The 13,551-nt window shown below is 48.3% G+C and overlaps 1 protein-coding gene across 1 annotated transcript in view; it reads right to left on the bottom strand.

Moving 5' to 3' along the window:
- Positions 1–4,864, bottom strand: part of fam13a (family with sequence similarity 13 member A) — a 196,231-nt gene extending 191,367 nt beyond the window's left edge. The window contains exon 1 of the mRNA XM_078529154.1: positions 4,408–4,864. Coding sequence (XP_078385280.1) covers positions 4,408–4,434 — 27 coding nt within the window. The 5' untranslated portion in view covers positions 4,435–4,864. The remainder of the gene's footprint in view (positions 1–4,407) is intronic.
- Between the last annotated feature and the right edge of the window lie 8,687 nt (positions 4,865–13,551).

Raw genomic sequence — 13,551 nt, 5'->3', positions numbered from 1 at the left:
TCAACAACATCTTCCCACACTATCCCTATATTCCATAATAGCACAATTCCCTTCGGGTGAAGAGATTGCTCCTTGTCTCACTCCTGAATGGCCAACCTCCTATTCGGAGGCTGTGATAGCCGCTGGGATTCTGTTAGGCCGATGAAGGCCTCGTCCACCAGTTAGTTCTGTGGGGGGAGGCCCGACGGAAATAAGCACCCTTCAGGTACTTAGGTGGCTGCTTTTGGGCCTTTCCCGTGATTGAGATCCCTGGGAGTGGACGTCACGCCCACTGACAACTGTTGGCCAATCCTCATGCCACCCACGCCAGCAGGAGCGGTGGCTGCCCCGGGGGCACTACACCCGCCACAGGCCCAGGATCATTACGGGATCCCCAATCCAAAGGTGAGTGATGTTGGGATGGGAGTTGCGAGGTGGGGTCTTGGGGATCGGTCAGAGGTGGGTCGGGGGGCAAGGGCAGAGGGTGGCTTTCAGCAGGACGCCCCTTCCCAATGCCGGGCCCCTCGATTGAGCTGAGTGCTTGATCATGAGTGACCTCCCCCAGGAGGCCGCAGCCACACCCGACAGCCTGGGTGGTCTTCCGAAGACACAGAAAAGCCGTGTGGCCCCATTTAATACCTGAGCCACCGCTAAATTGCAGCTCAGGAATAATGGGGTGTCAGTTGGCTCATGAATGAGCCTAATCGTCATGTTGCCACACGCAGCTAAGTATCCCACATCGGCCCCTTCCGCCCTCTGACTTAATCGGGGGAGGTTTACCCACCACTGATAGAGAGACGTCAGGGCCTCTCCAGCGATGAATGTGACGTATGAAACGTGAAGTGATTCATTATGGTAGGAAAAACATAGCGAGGCCATATAAAATGAAGGGTACAACTCTAAAGGGGGTGCAAGAGCAGAGGGACCTGGGTGTATATGTGCAATAATTCATTGAAGGTGGCAGAGCAGGTTGAAAGCATGGTTAATAAAGTATGCAGTACCCTGGGCTTTGGGGCATAGAGTACAAGAGCAAGAGGGTTATGTTGAACTTGTATAAGTCACTAGTTTGTCCTCTGCTGGAGTATTGCATCTAGTTCTGGGCACTGCACTTCAGGAGAGATGTGAAGGCATTAGAAAGAATGCAGAAAAATTCACGAGAACTGTTCCAGGGATCCGGAACTTCAGTTATGAAGATAGATTGGAGAAATTGGGACTGTTTTCCTTCAAGAAAAGAAGGTTGCGAGGAGATTTGATAGAGGCGTTCAAAATCATGAGGCGTCTGGACAGGGTATATAGGGAGAAACTGTTCCCACTCGTGAAAGGATCGAGAACAAGAGGGCACAGATTTTAAAGTAATTCGTAAAGTAAGCAAAAGCGATATGAGGAAAAACCTCTCCACGCAGCGAGTGGCCAGGGTCTGGAATACACTGTCCTAACAGTGTGGGCAGCTTCAACTGAAGCATTCAAAAGGGATTTAGACCGTTATCTGAAAGGGAAGAGCGAGCAGGGTGATGGGGAGAAGGTACGAGGTGAATTTCTCAATTGGAGAGCCAGTGCAGACATGATGGGCCAAATGGCCTCCTTCTGTGCCCGTAACAATTCTGTGATTGTGTGTGATGAAGTGTGCTGTGCTGCCACGTTTCCTGCAGTAAATCCAGCCCGCTCTGTTCTAGAATCCATGCCAGGGGGATCCCTGGACCTCCTCTGTCACCTGCCTGCTTCTTCATCCATTAGGGACTGACCTGACTGTCGGCCGCAATACTGCATATGCTGAGTGCGGGGGTGGTAAAGGAATGAAATCTAAAAAAAAAAACATTTAAATTTCAAAGCCAGGGCCCAGGCGCCTGGTTTCGATTTGAGTGAGTTTCCAGGAAGCCTGCTCACAAAGGGAAAACTCAGCCCAAATACTTTCCTCCAACCGTCATTCCCAGTTTGAGTCCGGCAGCGAAACGTTTTGGAGACTTTTCATGAGTGAAGGATGGGAGATTCAAGGGGAAGGGACACACGGGTTTAGCCACACAGACACCTGTGGCATAACCCGTGCCCCCCACCCAATGCCCAATCCCCACCCTCTCCCAACCCCCACACCCCCCTCCCCCACCCTTCCTGCTGCCTGTAAGAATGTATTTAGCCTAGAGGGAAAGCCAGCTACGCTGGCATCGATGCCTTGAGCTGCACCCTGCGGCAGGATTTTCCGCTTGGGCTCAGGATCCCGGCATTGGCATCAAATGCGGGTCCTGGCCTGGCATTGCTTCGGGAGCAACAGCCCGACGTAGATTTTGGCAGGGTGGGCCAATTGGCCGCCTGGGTCTCGAAGACGAGAGGGCCAGTCAGAGGCCCTTCCCCCATGGAAGGAGTTGCAGCCTCGCCTTGGCAGGCGAGGGAGAGAACGCGAGAGGGGGCCCATTCATCTTGAGAGGCCATCTCAGCACCTTCGATAGTTTGAAATAAATGGTCACCGCTGCCAAGCCACCCGTTGTGGAGGGGGGGTGACCAGGTCAGCAGGGAGGGCCTCAAATCCTGCCAGGGAACGCTGGCTCCCCATGGGCTGCAACCAGGAGCCCGTCTCCAGGCAGCTGCCGTGCTCCCGCCCTGCAGGGTGTCTGCAATGGCCTTTAACTGTTGTTTTTTTAGTTACCTCGACAAGCCCCTGCTGCTTGCTGGTGGGTATCCCTTCCGCACCCAGTCTGGCTTTCCCCAAAATCGGCTCAGGGTCAGGATGCCGACAAACCAGCGTGCCCGCCCGGCGGCGCCAAGGTATGTGCCCGCCTCAGGTGCCACTCCCATCGGCCTCCAAAAATCCTGCCCCCTCATCTCTCATACTTCCAACATCCGTTAAAAATGATCAGCTTCCGACATCCATGAAAATCGAGGTCCAGAAAAGGCTCAGAAATGTCTCCCGCCTGCCAAATTTCCAAAGGTCCCAACTAGCCCCCAGGGACCATTTCCAGTTTTTTAATCTCTTTGTACTTGCAACTAAACTGGGTCCCATCATCAGCACCAAAAGGCTGTCAGCAACAGAGCCACGCTGACCCCCTCTGCCTCCTTATACCTGGCGTTAACAGGGCAATACCCAGAGCTATAGAGCCCGCTGAATGCTGCCGGTGTTTTGAAAGCGGCTGACTGCATTCAGCCCCTCATGTCCGGTTCTGCAATCCCGGCTGACCTGTACCACATCCCCATATCCATCAATACCCTCACCTACCAAAGATCATTCAATGTCAGTCTTGGAAGCTCCAGTTGACGCCAACGTTCACAGATTTAGGTGTAGGATGAAGAAAATAAGTCCCTTTTTTCTTTTACAAGATTGCTATTCCTGGCATCAGCCAGCAGTATAGCTGCCATCTCTTCTCCTTTCCTCTCCGATGTTGTACAAAGAGCACAACATCCTACAGAATTACAGTTCCGGGGGGTCGTCAACATCCGTCTGACCCCCTTGACAACAAACCATTCATCTGCCAGGCTAGGCTGTGAGCGTGTGCGGGCTATTCGAGCTTGTGCAGCATCACATCTGAGCCTGATCCAGCTCTCAACTAAAGCCCACAAGCTGCCAACCTCCACAGAAGGAAGACCGAGCAGTGATCTGATAGATAGCTGGGGGCCGGAGGAAGAGAAAAAAAAATGTCCTCAGCCCACCCTGTCGAGATTGGCTAAATCAGCAGGGAAACAGGACTGAATCCTGGACCTCCTGCACTGTGCCCGTATGCTAAACCGCACCAAGTCCCATTCACCCACCATCCCCCGTGCTTGCTGACCCTTCGCTCCTGGTCCAGCAGTGCCTCAGTTTTAAAACTCTCGGCCCTGTTTGCAAACCCCTCCAACACCCCCCACTCCTTTCCTACCTCTGTAACCTTCTCCAGCCCTACAATCATCTGGCAGTTCCAGTTTTGGCCTCTTGAGTATCCTCGATTTTAATCACACTCCCATTGGCTGTGCCTTCAGCTGCTGAGGCTCCAAGCTCTGGAATACCATCCCTAAACCTTTCCGCTTCTCTACCTCTCTCTCTCTCTCTCTCTCTCTTCCTTCAAAGACACGCCTGGAAACCCAACTTTCTGATCAAGCTTTTGGACGTCTGCCCTAATATCTGGTTATTAGACTTGGTGTCGAACTTTGCATAATAACACCCTTGTGAAGTGCCTTGGGAAAGTTTGAAGCATTTTAAGGTGCAAGTTTTTTTTTTAAAGCACTGGTTTCCTTAGATCACAGAGATACTTCTGTTTTACAGGAGCGCTAAATAACTCAGTTTCTGTGCTGCAAATGCCCTTTGAAGCCGCTGCAACAGTTAATGAGGATCGACGGGTTTACCCAGTGCTGGCTGATCAACCCAGGAGTGAAGGACCAAGGCTTGGAGGGGGAAACGTACAGCAATTTGGCGAGCGCCCCTAACACAGTATCAAGTCTGTAACACAATGGGCAGCCTGTACTCACGCAGACAGTGATTGCTCCTGCTCCCATTTTCCAGGAAATGCATCCAAAGTTAACTTGATGAACTGGAGGCAGAGAAAACCCATGCGGCAGGACGAAGGGGAGTCGGGGAGCCGGGCCGAGCGCACCGACGAGTTGCGACGATGGTATGGCCACCTCGCCGCGCTCCTCGGAAGCCTGCAGAACTTTGGAAGAGGCAGTAAAATCCTTTTCCTCGGCGGGCTTGCTAACAGCAGCAGCCTGTATCCAAACGCACACAAACACACGCAGAGCTAGGATTTCTGCTCCTGAGTGGAAATTTGATCCACAGTTGCTGGCAAGTCTGACATCAGGTCACGTGATCAGGCCAGTTTCTTTCTCCCCCTTCACAAAAAAGTCTTGCGCTGCTCCAGCAGAGAGTACAAAGACAGCCCGAAACTGTGAGCCTGAGGGGCACACTTAACACTTCCTTCACAGCCCCACTGATTTGCCAACTGCTGCAGTCATGCATCATTGACAAGGCAAGAGGTGCCCCAGCGGCCTCACAGGATCACAGCACTCAGCCCCTCCAGCCTGTTCTGCCCATTCAGTTAAACTGTGGCTGATCTTCTCAACTCCATGGGTTCCCGCAACCTTAAAACTCTGGCAGAACAAACAGAAACAATCCCTGGATTCCAGATAATTGCTAATGTTCGTCATCCAAGTGGGATCGGAATTTCTAACCAGGCCACTGCCCCAAACAATACCCTCTGGGAGCCCTGGAGAGGACAGATTACCCTGTAGACTGAGGACAGACTGCCCTGTAGACTGAGGACAGACTGCCCTGTGGACTGAGGACAGACTACCCTGTAGACTGAGGACAGACTACCCTGTAGACTGAGGACAGACTATTCTGTAGACTGAGGACAGACTACCCTGTAGACTGAGGACAGACTATTCTGTAGACTGAGGACAGACTACCCTGTAGGCTGAGGACAGACTATCCTGTAGACTGTGGACAGACTACCCTGTAGATTGAGGACAGACTACCCTGTAGACTGAGGACAGACTACCCTGTAGACTGAGGACAGACTACCCTGTAGACTGAGGACAGACTGCCCTGTAGACTGAGGACAGACTGCCCTGTAGACTGAGGACAGACTACCCTGTAGGCTGAGGACAGACTACCCTGTAGACTGTGGACAGACTACCCTGTAGACTGAGGACAGACTACCCTGTAGACTGAGGACAGACTACCCTGTAGAGTGAGGACAGACTGTCCTGTAGACTGAGGACAGACTACCCTGTAGACTGAGGACAGTATTCTGTAGACTGAGGACAGACTACCCTGTAGACTGAGGACAGACTATTCTGTAGACTGAGGACAGACTACCCTGTAGGCTGAGGACAGACTGCCCTGTAGACTGAGGACAGACTACCCAGTAGACTGAGGACAGACTATCCTGTAGACTGAGGACAGACTGCCCTGTAGACTGAGGACATACTATTCTGTAGACTGAGGACAGACTACCCTGTAGACTGAGGACAGACTACCCTGTAGACTGAGGACAGACTATTCTGTAGTCTGAGGACAGACTACTCAGTAGACTGAGGACAGACTATTCTGTAGACCGAGGAGAGACTACCCTGTAGGCAGAGGACAGACTATTCTGTAGACTGAGGACAGACTATTCTGTAGACTGAGGACAGACTACCATAAGACCATAAGACATAGGAACAGAAATTAGGTCATTCGGCCCATCGAGTCTGCTCCGCCATTCAATCATGGCTGATAAGTTTCTCAATCCCATTCTCCTGCCTTCTCCCCGTAACCTTTGATCCCCTTACCAATCAAAAACCTATCCAGCTCGGTCTTAAATACACTCAATGACCTGGCCTCCACAGCCTTCTGTGGCAATGCATTCCATAGATTCACCACTCTCTGGCTAAAGAAGTTTCTCCTCATCTCTGTTCTAAAAGGTATTCCCTTTACTCTGAGGCTGTGCCCTCAGGTCCTAGTCTCTCCTACTAATGGAAACATCTTCCCCACGTCCACTCTATCCAGGCCTTCCAGTATTCTGTAAGTTTCAATCAGAACCCCCTCATCCTTCTAAACTCCATCGAGTATAGACCCAGAGTTCTCAAACGTTCCTCATATGTTAAACCTTTCAGTCCTGGGATCATTCTCGTGAACCTCCTCTGGACCCTCTCCAGGGCCAACACATCCTTCCTGAGATATGGGGCCCAAAATTGCTCACAATATTCTAAATGTGGTCTGACCAGAGCCTTTTAAAGCCTCAGCAGCACATCCCTGCTTTTATATTCTAGTCCTCTCGAAATAAATGCCAACATTGCATTTGCCTTCCTAACTACCGACTCAACCTGCAAGTTAACCTTAAGAGAATCCTGGACTAGGACTCCCAGGTCCCTTTGCACTCCAGATTTCTGAATTCTCTCCCCATTTAGAAAATAGTCTATGCCTCTATTCTTCTTACCAAAGTGCATGACCTCACACTTGCCCACGTTGTATTCCATCTGCCACTTCTTTGCCCATTCTCCTAACCTGTCCAAATCCTTCTGCAGCCTCCCCGCCTCCTCAATACTACCTGTCCCTCCACCTATCTTTGTATCATCTGCAAACTTAGCCAGGATGCCCTCAGTTCCTTCATCTAGATCATTAATGTATAAAGTGAAAAGTTGTGGTCCCAACACTGACCCCTGCGGAACTCTACTAGTCACCGGCCGCCATCCTGAGAAGGACACCCTTATCCCCACTCTCTGCCTCCAGCCAGACAGCCAATCTTCTATCCATGCTAATACTTTGCCTCTAACGCCATGGGCTCTTATCTTACTGAGCAGCCTCCCGTGCGGCACCTTGTCAAAGGCCTTCTGGAAGTCCAAGTAGATAACATCCAATGGCTCTCCTTTGTCTAACCTACTCGTTACCTCCTCAAAGAATTCTAACAGATCTGTCAGGCATGTCCTCCCCTTGATGAAACCATGCTGACTTTGCCCGATTTTACCATGTACTTCCAAGTATTCTGAAATCTCATCCTTAATAGTGGACTCTAAAATCTTACCAACGACCGAGGTCAGTCTAATCGGCCTGTAATTTCCCGTCTTTTGCCTCACTCCCTTCTTAAACAGGGGGGTTACATTGGCGATTTTCCAGTCCTCTGGGACCCTCCCTGACTCCAGTGATTCCTGAAAGATCGCCACTAACACCTCCACTATCTCTTCAGCTATCTCCTTCAGAACTCTGGGGTGTAATCCATCTGGTCCAGGTGATTTATCCACCTTCAGACCTTTCAATTTTCCTAGCACCTTCTCCTTGGTAATGGCCACCATACTCACCTCTGCCCCCCAACTCTCTTGAACTTTGGGGATGTTACTCGTGTCTTCCACCGTGAAGACTGACGCAAAGTACCTATTCAGTTCCTCTGCCATTTCTTTGTTCCCCACTACTACTTCTCCAGTATCATTTTCCAGCAGCCCAATGTCCACTTTTGCCTCACTCTTACCCTTTATATATCTAAAAAAAACTCTTGCAATCTTCTTTTATATTACTGGCTAGTTTACCCTCATATTTAATCTTCTCCCTCCTTATTTCTTTTTTAGTTGTCCTCTGTTGGTCTTTGTAGGCTTCCCATTGCTCTTCGCCGCATTGTATGCTTTCTTTTCAGCTTTTATGCTGTCCCTGACTTCCATCGTCAGCCATGGTTGCCTCGTCCTCCCTTTAGCATGCTTCTTCTTCCTAGGGATGAATTTTTGCTGTGTCTCCCAAATTACTCCCAGAAACTCCTGCCATTGCTGTTCCACTGTCTTTCCTGCTAGACTCATCTCCCAGTCAATTCTGGCCAGCTCCTCCCTCATGCCTCTGTAGTTGCCTTTTTTCAACTGTAATACCGTTACATCTGATTCCAGCTTTTTCCTCTCAAATTGCAGGGTAAATTCTATCCTATTATGGTCACTTCCTCCTAAGGGTTCCTTCACCTTAAGCTCCCTTATCAAATTTGCCTCATTACACATCACCAAATCTAGAATTGCCTGTTCCCTAGTGAGCTCCACCACAAGCTGCTCCAACAAGCCATCTCGTAGACATTCCACAATTTCCTTTTCTTGGGATCCACTACCAACCTGATTTTCCCAGTCTACCTGCATATTGAAATCCCCCATGATCCCTGTAGATTGAGGATTGACTATCCTGTAGACTGAAGACAGACTACCCTGCAGTCTTGTTTGTGCCCTGTGGTGCCAATCCCAAGAGGGCAGTTTGCATGGTGCTGGCTGGCAGGACTTCATTCCACTACTGCCACATCTCGGGTGTCCACCTCCAGAATATAACAGGGTTGATTTTAAAATTAGCCCATCTTCACCCATCTTCACTGGCCCAGGGCTTTTCCTCCCTTGCACATTAACTGTCAAAGTTAATGAGACAGTGTGAGAGCAACAACTTGCATTGAAAGCATCTTCAATACAGAGAAATATTCCCAGGGGCTTCACAGGGGTTTAACCAGACAACAAAAGGACACTGAAGGAGACATAAGGAGGGGTGACCAAAGAATAGGCCCAGACGCTGGATTTTTAAGAGGGTCTTAAAGGAGGAGAGGGTGTTGGAGAGATCGAGATCTTTAAGGAGGGAATTCCAGAGCATGGGACATGGGCAGCTGAAAGTATGGCAGCCAATGGTGGACTGAAGGGGGCTGGGGATACTCAAAAGATCAAAGTCAGAGGAATGGTAAGTTCTTGGGGCTAGGGAAGGATACAGAGAGAAATCGGGAACGATGACAGTGAAAGATTTGGGAGCCAACGTAGGCTACTGAGGACAGAGGGTGATGGGTGAGCAGGACTTGGGCAGGATTTTCCATACCCGCCCGCCACCGGGATTTTCCAGTCTCGCCGCAAGTCAATGGGCTTCTGGCTGGGCCGGAAAATCCCGGCCTTGGTGAGGGAACGGATTTGTGAACAAATGCGCGCCTTCTTAATTTGCTTCCAAAGTCTCACCTCTCTCTTCAACAACGCAACGGATCAGGGAATAATTATACATTATTGACCTATCTGAATCAGTGCTTTTTTTTCCGGACCAGGAAATGGGAGAAGATTTGGACAGATTTTCCCATTCCCCGCCACTGGAATGGGTTTTAAGGTGAATACAGATTTGGGATCAGCTATTAATGGCCCACCACAATCAAACAGCTAACAGAAACTCTCCAGACAAGAGCCAACATTTAAACGTCACCTTGTTTGAAAAATGGAGGTTCTTCACAACAGAGTAATTAAGAAATACGCGGAGAATGGCAGCAGTGTCAAAGGCTGAGGTGATTTGGTTCCGCCTGCAGCAGGAATTGTCGTGGGCAGGACAGAAAATTTGACGGACCAGCCTAAGGTCCATTGACTTCAGGCGGGCCGGACTGGAAAATCCCAGCCAAACGCTTACATTTATAATACATCTTTCACAACATTGGGATGTCCCAAAGCACTTTTTCAGGCCATTAAATGCTTTGGAAGTGAAGCCACAACAGCCAATTTATGCACAGCTAGCTCCCAGAAACAGCCATTACATAAGTGACCAGATGATCTGCTTTGGTGGTGTTAGATTGTGAGTAAGTATTGACCAGGATGCTGGGGACAACTCTCTCGCTCAGCTTCCAGAATTACTGAGGGATCTTTTACGTCCACCTGAGAGGGCAGATGGGGGTGATGATTTAACACCTCATTCGAAAGGCAGCACCCCTATAGTGCGGCACTCCCTTACTACACTGAAGTGATTCTCTGGAATGGGACTTGAACCCGCAGCTATCTGAACTCAGATTCGAGAGTGCTGGCACTTTAAAAAGTGAGTCCCTGCTGTCTCAACCAAAAACAACATAACCCAACTATTAGATCTCCTCATAAACCCTCCCTTGTGAGCCTTCCACACATCTTTCAAGGCAATGAGAATTCAGTGACCTAAGAAATTATAAGTCAGTATCTAAACACAAAACAGACACAAACACAGTTGCTTCCTGGTTTCCCTATAAAGAAAATATTTCCTGCCAAGTATATTGAGTTCCACAGAATAGTCTCCTAACAGTTTCAACTGGACTGGGAGTATCACCACTTGTCTCCCCCTATCGAAACAATAAAGTAATACAACAGTCTCTCTCCTGAGGATTAACGGTGTGGATATGTTGAGACCTCCACACACGAATCCCATCCACAAAGCTGGATGGTGGTGTCATAATCATGGCAAGTTACCTGCTACAGCCAAGTCACTCCAGACGTCAAGAAGCTGTCCTCTCTCCATGGGGTACACGTCCCAAAACTTCATCGTCCACAGGGCCAATTAATGCTAGTTTTTCATTCCACCCAATAAAACTAGTTCAAAGGAGGTTACAAAAACAGTTCCAGGTCACTGTGTGTGCTAACAGATTAAGTTAATTACTGCACTCACAGTGGTGAAGTGGAGTCTGTTTGTAACCCTGGTAACCAGCAGAGCTTGGAGACCAGGGCCTACAGAATTAGAATCATAGAATCTTACAGCACAGAAGGGGGCCATTCAGCCCATCATGCTTGTGCTGGCTTTTTGAAAGAGCTATGCATTTTGCTCCACTTTCTCCACTCTTTCCCTTTAGCCCTTATCCTTTTCAAAGTTTATTCAGGTAAAGACAATTCTAAGGTTCAGGGCAGCAATGGTAATGGAGAACATGGTTACAGTGGTGCTGCTTATCCTCTAGGATTTTCCTGGAGTCTCCAGGAAAGTTAGATTGAATTCCTTGAAGCGGCAACAGAGAGAGTTGGCGAGGGGAATGCAGTAGCTGTAATTTATCTAGATTCCAAAAGGCCTTCGATAAGGTTCCACACAACAGACTGATGAATAAAGTCAAAGTGTGCAGAGTCAGGAGACAAGTAGCAGAATGGATAGCTAGCTGGCTGTAAGACAAAAACACAGAGAGCAGGGGCAAATGGTAGCTACTCAGAGTGGCAGAAGGTGGAGGTGGTGTGATCAGTGATGATCAGCGCTGGGACCACCATTGTTCACAATTTATGTTAACGATTTAGACTTTGGACTCAAAAAACACAATTTCTAAAATTGTGGATGACATCAAATTGATGGTTTGGGGGGGCGGTGGTGGGGAGACAGTCAATACTGAGGAGGATTGCAACACATTACAAGAGGACATTAAAAAACTTGCAGAATGGGCATAGAATTAGCAAATTAATTTCAACACAGATAAGTATGAGGTACTACATTTTGGTAAGAAAAATATCGTGCTCACATATTAGTTGGAAAGTAAGAATCTAAACGGGGCAGAAGAGTGAAGAGATCTGGGAGTACAAGCTTACGTATCACTAAAAGCAGTCAGCAACCAGAACTGTGCACAGTACCCCAAATACGGTCGATACAATGTGATACAAGTTTAGCATAACTGCTACTCTTTCGATTCTATCCCTTTAGGAATAAGCTCTAGTGCTTGGTTTGCTAATATGGCCTTGCTACTGTGTTTGGCTGCTTTTAGTGATACATAAGCTTGTAGCCATGGAAAAAGAGTGCCAGAACATTTGGGTCCTTGCCGGATATAGATTGTGCAACAGATAGATGTCGCGCACAGACAACAGCCATTCCAGCCACGAGAACTAACTTCGGTAGAAAACCCCTTGCACACTCACACAATCCAGGTAAATCTACTACATAGGTGTATATTAAATGATCAAACATTACGTTGAGTTAATTAAGGAGAGCCAGCACAGAGCTCAATCCCTGGCTGATTCGCCTGTCCGCCAACCATCAGGTTGGATGGGCCACGAAAAATCGCAGACAATTGCGCCGCTAATGGGCTTAATTGCCGGTGGGCGCACTTCCGGCTTTTGCACGTGCCCTCCGAGCAAAATATCTCGCGAGGGTGCGATGACATCGGGACACTGGCCCGACGTCACCTCGCATGATTTTTATGCCCAATCAGGTTGGTTGCGCACCCTGTTAATTGGCCAGACAGCGTAAGGTTGCAGTCAGGGGCCAATCACAGGCAGAAGCACAGTTCGCATTTGCTTTTAGGCCCGCTGGTCACACGTGCCCATTGACAATCAAAGAATGGTCATAATCTGGTGGTGTGTAGATTATTTCTGCCTGCTTTTAGCAAAGCACATGTGACCAGAAAACAGAAAACTGAGTGAATACTGGAAAATCTAATAGAAGGAAATCCAATGATGACACAAATCACGAGAGTTAAACTCAAGGTAGTTACATGAACTCCAAAATTAAAACATGAACTTTAAGGTGATGCTGTGTTAGTTTGGATGATCTACATATATTAAAAGTTTTATAGATAAACACTTTTTTGGTCAAATCTGGCCATTACAACTTATTTATTTATAATGGGAACTTTTTATGTAAAGATGTCACACTGTAACTGCACCTTCCCACCAGTAGAGGTGCTGTAGGCACAGCGCTGGCAGGAGGGTGTGGTAAGCTCACATGGGCAGATTTGTGTGAAGAACAACTATCAACACAGGCTGGCTGGCCTGAATGGTCTTTTTCTGTGTTGCAATTTCCACATAATCCTATGTTTACATTATAAACATAGGAAGTTTGACTGGAGATCTTTCAAAAGGAAGAACAGAAAATATGACTTTAAAATGGAGGCTGAATTAAATCTCCACATCCTGGTCCAATTATGTACCACCCTCTAACCTCATTTCACCTGAGCGCTACACTTTATCTTGACTCCCGGTTTGTAACTCACAGGAAATTGCCTAATTAGGTTTCAGCCTTGCCTCAACGGTAGGACGATTGCCTTGGAGTCAGGAGATCTTGGATTCGAGCTCAACTCCAGACACTTGAGTATGTCATCGAAGCAGGCACGTCAGTGCAGAACTGAGGTTACACTGACCTGTCGGAGATGCTGTCTTTTGCATGAGACCCTAAACCAAGGCCCATTTGCCCTCTCAGGTGGCATGAAAAGATTATTTCAGGGAAGAGCGTATAAGAGTTTTCTCTCCTGTCCTGGCCAACATTTGTTCCTCAACCAACACCTAAAGCAACTGATCCTACTATTATTTATCTTATCGGTCTTTGTGGGAGCTTGCTGTGCACAAATTGGCTGCTACATTTCCTCCATTATAACAGTAGCTACACTTTAAAAAGCACTTAGTTGGCTGCAAAGTGCTTCGCAACACCCTAAGGTTGTGCAAGGAACTATGTGAATGCCA

Source organism: Cetorhinus maximus, chromosome 1, assembly GCF_964194155.1.
Source record: "Cetorhinus maximus chromosome 1, sCetMax3.hap1.1, whole genome shotgun sequence".
Taxonomy (NCBI): Eukaryota; Metazoa; Chordata; class Chondrichthyes; order Lamniformes; family Cetorhinidae; genus Cetorhinus; species Cetorhinus maximus.
Note: the sequence above shows the minus strand (reverse complement) of the source record. Positions and strands in the feature narration are given on the sequence as shown.